Below are 15,263 nucleotides of genomic sequence, written 5' to 3'. Positions count from 1 at the left end.
TACCTCCTCCAGACATGCGGTGGATGACAGCGGCGCTGCAGAGCCGGGTTGGAATGAGCTGTAGTACCTCCTCCAGGACAGCGGCGCTGCAGGGCCGGGTTGTGATGAGCTGCAGTACCTCCTCCAGGCCGGAAGGGGAGGACGGTGGCGCTGCAGGGCGGCCGGGTGCTCGCTCCTCCTCCTCCTCAGCCAGACAGACAGACAGACGGCGGGTCGGGGCGGGGCTGGACGGGTCGGGCCGGGGCGGTGCCGGGGGACGAGGAGGACGGTCTGGGCCTTCAGCACTAGGTGGCGGTGGCGGTGGCCGGGGCCTGGGCCACACAACCCTCCCCCCCCCCCCCCCTCTAGCTCCAGTCGTCGCTCGCTCGCTGGGTCTGAGGGAGTTACAGCCGGTGACAGCGGAGCCTCAGCTCACATACGATAGAAACCTCTCTCTCTCTCTCTCCTCACCCACACACCCACCGCCCGCCCGCCTCACTACCTCGTCGTCGGAGGAGCCGAGCGGACGTGATCCCGCCGCCACCACCACGATGATAATGATGATGATGATGAAGATGGTGCTGATGCCGGCGGCTCTCGCCCTCCTCGTCCTCGCCCCGCTCTGCCCGGCTCTGGAGGTAACGGACGGTCGGGGGGTGGTGGTGGTGGTGGGGGGAGGGGAGGGAGGGGAGAAATAGAGGGGGGAGGTAGAGAAAGAGAGGGGGTGGAGAGAGGGAGGTAGAAGAGAAAGAGGGGGGTGGAGAGAGGGGGGGAGAGTAGGGTAGAGATAGAGGGGGTAGAGTAGAGAAGAGGGGGAGGGGGGGGGGAGAGTAGGGGGAAAAAACGACGAGAGAGAGATGAGGTGGGAGAGGGGGGTAGGGGGTAGAGAAGGGGGGGAGAGGAGAGGGGGGGGGAGAGGAGAGGAGGGAGAGAGGGGGGAGAAGAGAGACGAGATAGGGGAGAGAGGTGGGGGGGGGGAAGGGTCTTAATCCTGGGGATGTGGGGGGAGAGAGTCTGGATTGGGGAGGGGGGTGGTAAGATAGAGATGGGGGGGGGATACGGATCCCGGGGATGGGGTTGGGGTTGGAGGGGGGTCTGTATTTGAGGGGGGGGGGTCTGGATCAGCGGGTGTGTGAGGGGGGGAGGAAGATTTTCATTCCCAGGTAGGAGGTGGGGAAAGGGGGGGGGGGGGGGAAGTCTTGATCCGGGTGGGGTTGAATCCCCTGGAAGGGGGGAGGGGGAGTTCGGATTCCGGGGGAGGGGGGGGGGGGGGGGGGGGGAGGGGGCGAGATGTGTGGGGGGGTGAGGGTAGTAGTAATTGCCCTGGGCTTGGTGTGGAGGGGGAGGGGAGGGGAGGGGTGTGTTGGGGTCTTGTTGGGCAGGGGGGGGGGGGGGCAGTATGGAGAACTCCAGTGCGCCCCTCCCCCCCCCCCCCGTGGGGAGGGGGGATTTCGGTCCATTGAGGGGGGGGAGGTTGGGTGGCTCATTGATGCTCACGGTTGGGGGTTGGGTGGGAAACTACAGGTATCCTTTGGGTTGGGATGGGGGGGGGGGCACACTCCTCCATTCGTGGCGACCACCCTCCTGCTCTCCCCATTGGGAAGGATTGTGTTCCTTTAGGGAGAGAGAGTGTGTGTGTGTGGGAGGGGGGGGAGGAGAGGTTGGCTACTCGGTTGAGGCGGGAGGGGGGGGGGGGGTCTCTCGGTTGTGTCTCGGAGGGTGGTCAGTGTCCTGCGATTAGCTGGGGGTGTATTGGGGGGGGGGGGTCTCTCATTGTATCCCATTGGGAGGTGGGGGGGGGGGGGGGAGGGGGACGAGTCTCTGTTTTATGCGGAATTCTCGATGGAGGGGGTGGGGGTTAGAGAGACAGAAAATGCCTCCGAAGAGAAGACACAATGTGCTGGGATCCCAGTGATGGGGGGGTGGGGGCTGCGGTTGACTTCCTGTGGGTTAGATTTGAATGGTGGTGGTGGGGTAGAGAATCACTGATCTGGGTTCCCGATTGAGAGAGGGGTGGGATGATAGTTGTGAAGGGAAGGGCTGGGGTCTCTTGGGGAAGGTTGGGTGCCTTGGGATGCGGGGGTGGAAGAATCTGTCCTTGGTTAACTATGGGTGGGATGTTGGGTCTCTATATTGGGGGGGGGGGGGGGGGCGAGGGGAAGGGCGCGTACCTGCCCTGGGCTTTCTGTGATTTGGAGAGTTTTGGTGTGAAAGTGCGTGTACAAAGGGTCACTTTGCTAAGCTAAGATGTCCGGGGGGAGGGACAGCCTCCAGTCCAGGGTTCATGGAGGGAGGGGGGGGAGTTTGGCCTCCATAGTGGGGGGGGGGGGGGGGGGGGGGGGGGGGGTGAGAAACAATCATGGGTTCCCGGTGGGCTGGGGGAGGGGGTACGATGAGGAGTGGATTCCCTGCGATGTGGTCCTGGGGAGGAGAAATGGGACTAGCCTCCCGGTTGAGGTGGGGTGCCCTGGGTCAACCAGAGGGAAGGGGACCTGCTCTGGGCTCCTGGGATAGAGATAGATAGATAGAGAGAGATGGGGGGCTGAACTGGGGTCTCGGGTAAAGCTGCTGCCCATTTTAGGGAGAGGGTGTCTGATTTGTGTTTTTAAAAAATGCGTTGAAGTTAGGTGACCGAAAACGTGGGGGGTGAACACCTGATTCTTTTGGGTGGGGAAGGGGAAAGGATCCTGAGATTGGGGAAGGGGCCTGAGTCGCAGGTTGCTCTTACTGATAGTGGGGGTGGTGGGGAGGATATAAAGGTGAAACGGGAGGTGGGTGGAGGTTGAGGGTCTTTGTGGTGAGGGGAGGGGTTGTGACTGCCCCTCCAACCTTAAGCCTCCAGCATTGATCCTTGCGCGGACATGGGATCGGGGCAAATCTTTCCCCCCCCCCGAGTTTTTGTGAAGTCTGGGTGCAACCTCTTCATGAATTTCCCAATTCTCATTTACCGAGCGTCCCCCCTGCCCGTGCTTGCTCCTCACTCTCTCTCGCTCTGATCTCCCTCCTTCCCGACTAATTCGCAGTCCCGGTTCCTGCGTGTTCTTTGTTTGGCTTTTTCTCCAGCTTCCTCTCGGTCTGTGTGTGCCGTGGCATTCAGATGCTCGGCAGTAGGAACATTTCCCCCAATCTGCCGCTCACTGTATTCAATGCCTCTCTTTGCCCTTATGCCATGCCTTCGTTTCTCTTCCTTTACAAGCCCCCTCCGCCCTACTCCCGTTTTATTTTGGAATAAATCTATTAAATCAGGTAGTGGCTCCTATAAAGATGGCGCCTCTGCAGTGCGCAAATATCCCTTCCTTGCCCGGCCTTGTGTGCATCAAGATCTTTAGTAACGCTTTAAAAAAAATCATAAAAGTAACTGTAAACTGATTTATCAGCTTCATTACTTTGTAATTTGCAAAGGGCGTTGTTGCAGTTAAAAACACAGGGTCATGGAAAGAGAGGGGAAAAAAAATCTTTTTTTTTAAATGCCAGCAAAATGGAATAGCCAGACGCAAACTGTTTGAATCTTGACTCTTGTCCAGGACTAGAGATTTCTACATACCATCTCCTAGATTTTTATTTAACTTTCCGATCATTCATTCCCCCTTCCCCGCATTTCCTAACGTTCAGCCCCTATCGTGTTTTCATTATCTGACTTTAGCAGGTTTATTATTTATGTCTCAGCTCTCTGTCGCACAATTTTTGGCTGTTTTCCCATTTTTCTATTTGTCTGTCTGGGTTTTTGTTCTCGTCCTTATCCTTTTTTCTATTTTGTCCCATTGTATTTACCTTTCTCAGGTTGCCCAGTGTGTTGCTGTAATCTGAGCAGCTTGCTTTTGACAGCCAGCTAATATAATTCGAGCAATATATATTGTATATGCAGCATATTGATTTTGCACACGATGGGTTAGTAACCACTGACTTTTGCAGTTTGTTTCAAGCGGGGGGCTAGTACTTCATTTCCTAATTAATTATATATTGGCCCCGATAGGGTATTTTAAGTTTTCACGTGTAATGGTAAATTCCACTGGATCGCTTGTATTTATTTTATCTGTATGGCTGTATGGTGACCACAAATGTCACTGTACCAATTGGTGCATGTGGCAATTAATGTCTCTTGTCTTGTCTCTTGTATTCCAGTGAAGACAATCTAAATCTCTAACCTGCCGTCATGTTTGTTTGTGTTCATCTTTCTTCTGTGTGATGAACACAGCTTTAATTGTTTGGATACTGCTTTGTGATTTAAACGTTGATTTTAATATGGATGTAGAAGGGGAATAAAGCAGTGTGAAATGTTGCCCTTTACTGCATTCTTGTAATGATCTTCCCTGATATGTTCTTTTTATTTTTATAAAAAAAGACAGCCTGAAGCGGTGAAGTTGGACTGTGCTATGAGGAAGTCATTGGGTGGGTCACGTTGTGCCAGGTCTTTGTCGAATGGCTGCACTTCTTATCATAAATCCAGTGTGTGGACTGATTCCAATGCGCATTCTGCAGTTTCAAGGTTTAGGCTGATTAGGATTGTGGAAAACAAAGGGCTACCATTATTTGTGGACAATGGTATTTTGTCAACTTTGAAAAGAAACATTTTTATTGAGGGCTGGGTTGGCTAAAGCTATTTGCTGATGATTTGCACTGTTTGTGCAAGGATGGGTGCAAGCTTCACCTCGGAGGCCACCTGTGTGTGTTTACACTGCCTCGTCCCCCCTCCTTAGAGGCTGCACCATCCGTAAATCAACTCCAAAGTTTGATGTATTATCAAAGGTTGGGTAGTTTACACCCCAGCGGTATGGACATTGACTTCTCCAATTTCACATAGTCTTTGCTTTCTCCCTCTTTCCCCTCCCCTTCCCAGCTCGCCCACAGCCCACTGTCTCTGCCTCTTCCTTTCTTCTTTCCACCCCCTCATCAGTCTGAAGAAGGGTCTCGACCCGAAACATCATCTATTCCTTCCCTCCATAGATGCTGCCTCACCCACTGAGTTTCTCAAGTATTTTTGTCCACCTCCAAAGTTTGATGTGTAGGGAGGAACTGCAGATGCTGATTTAAACCGAAGACAGACACAAGAAGCTGGAGTAATTCAGCAGGTCAGTCAGCATCCCTGGAGACGAGGAATAGGAGACGTTTCGGGTTGCGGCCCTTCGCCAGACTGTATCTACTTCTTCAGAAAGCATGATCCTTAGCTGAGAAAATATTTGTGTACAAAATGCAATCTGCTGTTGTTTGAAAGCCCCATACGCCTTGGAGATGCAAGTGACTTCAGATGCTGGAATCTTGTGCAAAAAAATAAAGTGCCGGAGGAACTCAGCGGGTCAAGCAGTACCTGTGGGGGTGATGGGCCCTCTGGATCATTGTTGCACCATCAATCAAGAATGCCTAGCGCTCCATTGCCCTCGATTCAGTCTGTCTGATCATCTGTTGGTGCAGCTTCTGCTGTCTCACGGACACGGACTGAAATAGACCATAGGTTCAGGAGCAGGCCATTCGGCCCTTCGAGCCAACACCGCCATTCACCGTGATCATGGCTGATCATCCACAATCAGTAGGCCGTTCCTGCCTTCTCCCCATATCCCCATGACTCCGCTATCTTTATGTCTGAAGAAGGGTTTCGGCCCGAAACGTTGCCTATTTCCTTCGCTTCACAGATGCTGCCGCACCCGCTGGCTTTCTCCAGCATTTTTGTCCACCGCTATCTTTTAGAGCTCTACCTAACTCTCTCTTGAAAGCATCCAGTGAATCGGCCTCCCACTGCCCTCTGAGGCACGGAATTCCACAGATTCGAACTCACTGGGTGAAAAAGTTTTTCCTCATCTCCGTTCTAAATGGTCTACCCCTAATTCTTAAACTGTGGCCCCTGGTTCTGGATTCCCCCAACATCAGGAACATGTTTCCTGCCTCTAGCGTGTCCAATCCCTTAATAATCTGATATGTTTCAATAAGATATCCTCTCATCCTTCTAAACTCCAGTCCATATAAGCCCAGCTGCCGACAGTCCCACCATCCCGGGAATTAACCTCGTGAACCTACACTGCACTCCCTCAATAGCAAGAATGCGAGGCACCAACAAAGACTGTAATGCAGCAGTGCTCTATGGTGAGCAGGAGTTGAGTCGGTGAACTAGAGCATGATCAAAATTTCTCCATTTAACTCAAACGTCAGTATTTTAATTAAAAAAACGGCTGGACAACTGTAGACATAAAATGCTAGAGTAACACAGCAGGTCAGGCAGCATCTCTGGAGAATATGGATAGGTGACATTTTGAGTCGGGACCCTTTTTCAGACTGATAGTAAGAGGGAGAAAGCTGGAAGAGAGGTGGGCATAAAGTCTGGCAAATGATAGGTGGATTCCGGTGAGGGAGGATTTTTGATTGCCAAGATGGCTGGACAGGGCCAAAGATGAAACGACAAAGTCTGAGATAAGAAATTAGTTTCATTTGGTATCATGTTTAGCACATGTCATGTGCCCAAGGGCCTGAACCTGTGCTGTGCTGTTTTGTGTACAAACAGCTGACGAGGAACTAGAGCACTGGCTGTTAATGGGACATCTTAATGAAATTGGATGAGAAAGAGGCATAAAAGAGGAAGGAGTTTACCTGAAGTTGGAGAATTCAAAGTTGCAAAATGCCTAGACATGGAGATGTGTTCTAGTTTGCATTGAGCCTTGCTGCAACAGTGATGGAGTCCACTGGCAGGCAGGTTAGAATGGGTGCGGGATTAAGAATTAATGTGGCATGCAGCAGGAAGCGAGCTTGGGGTTCCCCAATACTTGTTTATACCCTTGTTTGAGGTGCAGAAACATCTCCCCCCCCCCCCCCCCCCCCCCCCCCCCCCCCCCCCCCCAATAGAAGAACAATAGAGGGAGGGGGTGTGTAGGAAGGAACTGCAGATGCTGGTTTAAACCGAAGATAGACACAAAAAGCTGGAGTATCTCAGCGGGACAGGCAGCATCTCTGGAGAGAAGGAATGGGTGACGTTTCGGGTCGAGACCCTTCTTCAGACTGTGGAAGGGTCTCGACCCAAAACGTCACCCATCCTTTCTCAACAATTGGGGTGGGGGTGGGGGGGGGGCAAGGATTGGTTATTAAAGAACATACCGAAGAACATTTTTGTTGTGAACCATCAGAATTCTGATGTAAGAGTGATTTTGAGAAATGGAAGGGAAGGTGGAGCGAAGGGCATGGTTGGATGGGACATTCCTCTGAGTGATGGTGTAGGTGCAAGGGACCATTTGATCTATTTTTGCTCTGTTCTTATAGTTATGGCCCATTGCCTTCGATTCCATCTTAGTGATGCTATTAAAAAAGCAGCCCTCTGTGATGGTGCTCGGGACAAGAGCTATCAGAATTTTGCTCATAGCCATTTAGCCATCCGAGAAAAAGATGCAATTTGTTTTGCAGCCAATGAGATGCCTTTTGAAGTATATCTATTGCTTCAACATGGGAAATGTAGCAGTCAATCGGTGAAAATGCCCACGTTTGCCTTGGGATCAAATAATCAGCCTTTAGTGATGTCGATTGAAGGATAAATACTGGACTGGGATGCTTCCTCTGCTTTTGAAAAATAGTGCCGTGGGATTATTTGTGTGCAGAGGGGAGGACAAGTGACGCTCTGATTAAATATCTCATCAGAAAGCCGGTCTCTCTTACACTGCAGTGTCAACCTAGATTTGTGCTCAACTCTCTGGAGTGAATTGTTCCAACCTTCCAACTTGAAAAGTGGAAATATTGCAAATGAACCGCAGCTGACACTTGACCGAAATAATAGGTTTATCTCCTCCATGCCTCGTTGGTCCGTAAGAGTGACAAGTAAGGAGCTGGATGGGTAGCTCATGAGAAATTAATTGAAGAAAAAAATTTAATCTAAATGCGGAAAAAGGTTGGACATTGGGAATAGCATGAGAAATCTCCGAGGAGATTCGAATCACGTCCGCAAAGCAATTAAACCCAAATATACAATTTGGGTTTCTTTAAATAGACCTCGGGAACATTTTCTGACTAAACTGAACATTCAAGGCAGCAATAAACAATCTGGAGGAATTGAGAGGGTTAAGCCACGTCTGTGGAGGTGGCAGGGAGAAGAGATGGTCGATGGTTTCGGTCAAAACTTTGCCTTGGACAGCAGTCTAGTTGAGAGAAATATTCATGTATTTAGTCATAATCAGAAAGCACACAAACAGGCCTGTTGGCCCAATTTCACGTCATGTGGGGCAGAATGAGGTCATATCTTCCCCTCTCAACCTCATTCTTCTGCCTTCTCCCATAACCACTGACACTCGTACCAATCAAGCACCTATCCAGTGTCCAGTGACACAGTCTTCTGTGGCAATGAATTCTAGGTTCATCACCCTCCGACTAACGAGATTCCTCCTCTTCTAAATGTCCATCCTTTTATTCTGAGGCTACGGCCTCTGGTCCTAGACTCTCCTACTAGTGGAAATGTCCTTTCCACATCCATTCTATCCAGGCCATGCTGATTACGATGCCTCCACCTGCCCACGTTTGGCACGTATCTCTCTAACCCGTCTCTATCCATGCATCTGTCCAAATGTCTTTTAAAATGTTATTATAGCACTTGCCTCAACTGCCTCCTCTGGCAGCTCGTTCCATACACCCACTGCAGTGTGTGCGGAAAAAGTTGCCCCACAGGATCCTGTGGTCGACCTTTCTCTCCCTGCTTGAACTTGTCCTGTATTTTTGGTCCTCTACACTGGGTAAAATACACCGTGCTTTCACTATTCCTCTCACTTATTTCAATATGTTATTGTCAGCGATCCCTAGGTCCCTTCTATTGTTCTGAAGGCTTTTATTTTGTCCATCGGTCGCTGATAATGGAGCCACTCTCCAGTACACCCAGAGATGGACAGCTGATGTCACCTTGCCCCTCATTTGTGTGACATGGGGGGAGTGGAGGGGGTCAAGTGCACTTTGAATGCATGGGTGAAATAAGATATACAGAGATTATCTCTTTTTTTTTTTGATACATTTTTATTCGAGGCATCTGCATATCATAATCTCTGTTTTTAACCTAGATCCCCATTAAAGCAATTATCTTACCCCATTCTAAAATTTCCCTCCGTGCCAAATGTGTAATTTCTCTGCTCCACCTTTAAGGTATTTTGAAATGTTTTTTTGGTGCGCTGGGTTAATTACTTGGCATGATTATCATGTTTTCATACCTTTCCCCGCACTACAATGGCCATGCTTCAGGAAGTTAAATTCGAGTGGCTAGTGTGTGGGGAAAATGTGCCCCTTTCTTCACATCCACTAACTTCTGCACCTTCATATCAACTGTTGGGAAAGCGGTTGCTGGGGTTTAGATGGGTGCGGCTGTTTTATTGGTATTTGAGGCTATTTCAGGAATGTTTGTTTCATTATAATATATCACAGAGTAAGTGATGGTGATACCATGTGCAAAGGGTGCGTGAAAGCGAGTGGCGCAGGCTGGTAGAGCTGCTGCCTCCCAGCGCCAGAGAACTGGGTGCAACCATGACGTTGGGTGTTGCCTATGTGGAATTTGCACGTTCTCCTTGCGTGATCGCGCAGGTTGCCTCCGGGTGCTCCATTTCCACCCCCCGCCCCCCATTTCCAAAGATGTGCAGGTTTGTAGGTTTCTTGGCCTCTGTAATTGGCCTTGTGTATAGAGAGTGGAAGAGAAAATGGGATAGAAACATAGAAAATAGGTGCAGGAGTATGCCATTCGGCCCTTCGAGCCTGCACCACCATTCAATATGATCATGGCTGATCATCCAACTCAGTATCTTGTACCTGCCTTCTCTCCATACCCCCTGATCCCTTTAGCCACAAGGGCCACATCTAACTCCCTCTTAAATATAGCCTATGAACTGGCCTCAACTACCTTCTGCGGCAGAGAATTCCAGAGATTCACCACTCTCTGTGTGAAAAATGTTTTTCTCATCTCGGTTCTAAAAGATTTCCCCCTTATCCTTAAACTGTGACCCCTTGTCCTGGATTCTCATGTAGACTCTGTGGGTTGTTCTGTTCTCTGTGTAGACTCAGTGGGTTGAAGGTCTAGTTCCCATGTGGTATTTCTAAAACTAAATACAAGTAATATTTGCCCATTGTATCTAATGGGAACATCGTACTGTTGAAGCAACAAGCAGTAATGGCTCGGGACTTTATCTCCATTATGTTGTCATGCAGTTTTAAAATGACGGGACTGCAAAATCAAACTCCTCCAATAAAATAACCTAGTTATATTGTAATTTATATGAAATTGGAACATTCAAAGAGCAGAACCGTCTCCTTGCTGCTGTTTTGCCAATGTGATTACATGAATTGGGTCTCACAATGATTATTCACAAACATTATTGCAATTGGTTTGTTGGTGCTGAATTTTGGGATTGTGGAGAGCAGAGGGCCTTTTATCTAAATGCACTTGTGTGATATAAGTGGAAAAACATGTCTGTACTCTTGCTAGGCTGCAGTTGAAACTGATGTGAAATTCTCCCAATGCTTTTGAAGTTTGCCATAGTAGCATTACATTGAACATTAATGAAGTTAGATTATCTGGGATCTAATAGAATTGCAGAACGGGTCAATGGTTTACTTTTGTATCCCCAGTCCATCTCCTTGAACAGTTTCCTTTTCCTGAAGAAGTGTCTCGAGCCGAAACGTCACCCATTCCTTCCCTCCGGAGATGCTGCCAGTCCCGCTGAGTTACTCCAGCATTTTGTGTCTATCTTCCTTTTCCTGTAAACCTCTAAGTCTAATATTAATTATTGATTAGTTTTTACTAAAATCTGCAGTGTAAATGTTTTCTGGGCGTGACTCCCAGTCAAAGAATTTATTTGTCGCGCCCTGTAAGTTGTTCATCTTCCCAATGTGAATTGTTGTCCAATACACTGAATTTATCTTCTTTTTGCGTATGGCGTGCACAGCCTAAAGTTTTAAGACAACTTGTTCTATTTGATCTTATTGGATTGTGATGGTTGCAATCTCCCACCCCAACTGAACGCAGAAAATAACTGAAAGATGCAGAAAATAATTGAAAGATGCTAGTACAAATCTTTTGTGTTGGATAAGATTCCAACCAGATAGAAGGAGTGTTATCCAGCCACAATTCCTATTGGGGGGGGGGGGGGGGGGGGTGTGGGGGGGGGGGGAGGTCAAGGATATATATGACAAAGTGCATGAAGATTGGAATAGAAGTCAAGCTAAGTCAAGTACTATTGATTAGCGATGACTTTAAACAGTATTTCAATTTTATGCATGTGTTTACACTTAACAGTCACATTTGGTAAATTTACACATTTATGTGGGTCCTTGCCAACAAGTTCTCAGTGGCCCACTTGCAATAGTTGTACTGGTGCCTGGTACTAATGGTAACCAAGCTAATCTGCAGGTTGTCAGTTTAAAATGGGACTTTACTCCTCCAGTTGCAGATATCACAACGCTATCAGCAAACTTTGGTCATCCTCTGAAAACTAAAATTGCTTTAGATCAATGCTCTACTATTTTGTGTAGATGAGTGCCAAGTTCCAACCACCCCCTCCATTTTTCCCATAACTGCAGGGAACATTCAGCTACTTTGTCAAATCACTAGACCATTTTAGATACTAAATTACAGCAGTGATAACAGAGTCACCGCCAATTCTTCGCAGCAGTTAAATTGTGCACTGTGTATAGTACTCCGTATGATATCTTTTAACGAGTATTAAGAAACCTTGGTGTTCAAGGCCGTGGCGTCTGAGATATGCAGCACCGTAACAGGCCCTTCGGCCCAGCTCGTCCATGCTGAGGATAAACACAAATTGCTGGAGTAACTCAGCTGGCCAGGCAGCATCTCTGGAGAAAATGGATAGGTGACGTTTTGTGTCGATGATACATATTGTCACACGTACCGAGGTACGCACAGCCCAGTAAAATCATATAGCAGACCTCACATGGGTCGGAAGCCTTCATCAAGATTGGGGCGTTGGGGAAGTCCAGAACAAGGGGTCACAGTTTAAGGATAATGGGGAAGTCTTTTAGGACCGAGATGAGAAAAACATTTTTCACACAGAGAGTGGTGGATCTCTGGAATTCTCTGCCACAGAAGCTAGTTGAGGCCAGTTCATTGGCTATATTTAAGAGGGAGTTAGATGTGGCCCTTGTGGCTAAAGGGATCAGGGGGTATGGAGAGAAGGCAAGAGAAGGGATACTGAGTTGGATGATCAGCCATGATCATATTGAATGGCGGTGCAGGCTAGAAGGGCCGAATGGCCTACACTTGCACCTATTTTCTATGTTTCTATCCATGCTGACTAAGTTGTCTAAGTGAGCTAGTCTGCTCAAGGGCCCTATATCCCTCCAAACTTTCCTTATCCGTGTACTGTGGTTTGTAAGTCGTAACTTTCGCTCTTACTATATTTAATACACTTTATAAATGTGTTTAGCCTGACTGCATTTCAGCTCAATGCATCTTTAAGTATTTTTAGTCCCTTCTCGGTGTTTCAGACCAATTTAGGTTCTGAATGTCAGGATCATATTCTCAAACTTTGAGCTAATTTTAAATGTTGTTCAAAATAAAAGTACAGGAGACTGCATTTATGTTGGTTAACGAGCCCTTTAAAATTCTTGTTGAGGCAGAAGGGTTTTTTTGTTGTCATTTTCAATAGTAAATTCCCCACCAAACCTCTAATACAGTACCAGTATTGTAAGATTGATTGCAGTAGCTGTATCGAGAGGAACAATTAGGTTGTTATAAAGCACTTTGGTTTGTACCTTTTAATATCCTCGGTCCTTTCCAGGAGTTGTATTACCAACCGTGGATAAGTAAATCAGTGAGTTGAGATATTCACTGAGCTGGCCTGCTTTTGATCTAATGGATTGCTCTTAAAAAAAAATCTGAAAAGCTTGGTGTTACCCCCAACAGCTCCGCATTTCAAATTAACGACTTGATGCATTGGGGGAAGAATTTTGTTATAGTTGGCAATATTAACAACATCAGGACAGACAATCCTGCTTTTGGAGAGCTGCCATTGGAATCATTAGCTAATTAAACATCCAGGATTCCACTCGAGCTGGGCATTAGGAGTGAACATCCTTCACTTCCTTTTTATCATAATTTCCTGCTTCATCCCAATTATTGGCATGGAGCCATGCAGCAGGGAAACGGAGACCCTTCGGTCCAACTTGCCCTTGCCGACAAGCTGCCAATCTACACGTCATGGACAACTTGTCCTAGATTGAGAATCCTTCCCCAAAATGTGTCTTTCTTTGATATTTGTTAGGACATGAATCATGAATTGGGCTCTTAAATTATTATTCCACTCAGCAAATGCTTCCATTTTGATCTCTGCCATCCAACCCCCTTCCCCCCCCCTCCCCGGTTGATGGAAATACGTGTTGTCAATCACTAAAATAAATTGTATTTTCTCATAAGATAGACAAAATGCTGGAGTAACTCAGCAGGTCGGGCAGCATATCTGGAGAAGAGGAATAGATGACGTTTCAGCATTTCGGGTGGCGTTACTCCAGCAATTTGTGTCTATCTTCAGTCTAAACCAGCATCTGCAGTTCCTTCCTCGATCTGAGGAAGAGACTCAACCCGAAACGTCACCCATTCCTTCTCTCCGGAGATGCTGCTGCCTGTCCCGCTGAATTACTCCAGCATTTTGTGTCTGTCTTCTGTCCCTTCTTACACATTGTATTTGCCTTGTTGTACTTTTAGCAATCAGTGTATACGGAGCTCTACTATGTCTGAGTTAGACGTTTCGTTTGAGATTGACTTTTACAAATATCTCTTTGCTTACCTGAGGCAATAAAATAGGCGTTTGTCATAAATAATGCAAATTGGATATAATTCTGCCAATGCGCATCTTAATTAACATTTGTGTTATAGTTGCATGTCAAAGTGTCTACTTTGATTTCCTGCATCACTGTAGCATGCTTAATTTTATTTTTTCTAAATAATGCCAATCATTGATGGCTAAAACAAAATGTACTTGCTGGTTGAGTGCTTTTGCTTAACTTCCACCTTTTTAAAAACCTAGGCATGTTCCAAGGTCACCAAGGGTCAAATATGAAACGTTAGTGAATAGCAATTCTCAGGATACTCATGTAATTGGAGCCTAAGAAAATGCCCTCCATTGTGTGGCCTGTTGTACTGTGATATGCAACTAGCAAAAGGGATACCTGTACATTAATAAAGGAGTGAAACAGTGATTGAATTACTGTGTCATTTTGTTTGCCAAGACTCGCTGGGAGTGTAATAGCGCATTCATTGTTGTATTGAACAAGATTTTTAAAAATGTGCATTTCAGCTTTGGAAGAAACGTAACAATTTGTTGCGTCTATTGCTTCGATTTCATTCCTGCAGACAATTTGTACTTTGTTCTCGTTTGGGTGCATATTTGTCAAATCTCTGACAATAATTTCAAACACTAAAAATGAAGTTTTAAGCTTAAGTTGAGCGTCAGCCCTTCTAACCTAGAGGTGCAGAAGTGTGAAAACGCACACCTCCAGATTCAGGACAGTTTCTTCCCAGCTGTTGTCAGGCATCCTATCAATAGCTGTAGAGCAGTCCTAAGCTACTATCTCCCTCGCTGGAGACCGTCAGATTATCTTTAATCAGACTTTACTGGTCTTTATCTCGCTCTAAGCGTTATTTCCATTTTCATGTATCTGTACGCTGTGGGTGGCTCAATTGTAATCATGTATTGTCTTTCTGATGACTGCCTAGCACGCAACAAAAGCTTTTCACTGTACCTCTGTACATGTCAGAATAGATTACACTTGAGCAAAACAGATACGCTATCCTTATAATGTTATAACTACCAACACTTGATTTTTATGAGAAGACATCTTGCAGTCCTCTTCAAAACCTACTTGTAGACACAAAGAATTCCTTGAATGATTAGAATTAGTGTAAGATGCGCACTTTACACATGCTTTTGTTCGGGGATTTTTGTATCGGTTTTTTTTGTGCTTTGTCGTGTTTTAATTAAACAAATCAAACAAAATTGAATAAGTAAAGAGATCAGATTGTGAACTATAAAATTCAAGAAAAATGAAATGTTTAAACTTTTAAGAAAACTTTCTTGGGCTAACCATTGATTCTTTACAAATCTATTTGATTTGTGTGCTGGAGAACTAGTGGAAGATATGGAATGGAATGGAATGCCTTTTATTGTCATTCAAACAGACAAGGTTTGAACAAAATTTCATTCCTACCGTCATGACATTACGAAAAAAAACCAAGACACACACTTAACACAATTTACACAGACATCACCAAAGTCTGGAAAAAGATATGTTTGCTACCTTAACATTTGCCTGGGGAATGGAGGAGTTACGCAAGT

The 15,263-nt window shown here is 46.7% G+C and overlaps 1 protein-coding gene across 6 annotated transcripts in view; it reads left to right on the top strand.

Moving 5' to 3' along the window:
• The first annotated feature begins 370 nt into the window (after positions 1–370).
• Positions 371–15,263, top strand: part of LOC129703041 (amyloid-beta precursor protein-like) — a 162,891-nt gene continuing 147,998 nt past the window's right edge. For 2 of the 6 annotated variants that reach the window (XM_055645228.1, XM_055645227.1), the window contains exon 1: positions 374–617. In XM_055645228.1, coding sequence (XP_055501203.1) covers positions 531–617 — 87 coding nt within the window. In that variant the 5' untranslated portion in view covers positions 374–530. Of the gene's footprint in view, positions 618–15,263 lie in introns of all 6 variants that reach the window. The other 4 variants (XM_055645225.1, XM_055645229.1, XM_055645224.1 and 1 more) reach the window with 4 other exon arrangements.

This window comes from Leucoraja erinacea, chromosome 13 (genome assembly GCF_028641065.1).
Source record: "Leucoraja erinacea ecotype New England chromosome 13, Leri_hhj_1, whole genome shotgun sequence".
NCBI classification, from domain to species: domain Eukaryota; kingdom Metazoa; phylum Chordata; class Chondrichthyes; order Rajiformes; family Rajidae; genus Leucoraja; species Leucoraja erinaceus.
This window is presented reverse-complemented; position numbering and strand designations above follow the sequence as displayed.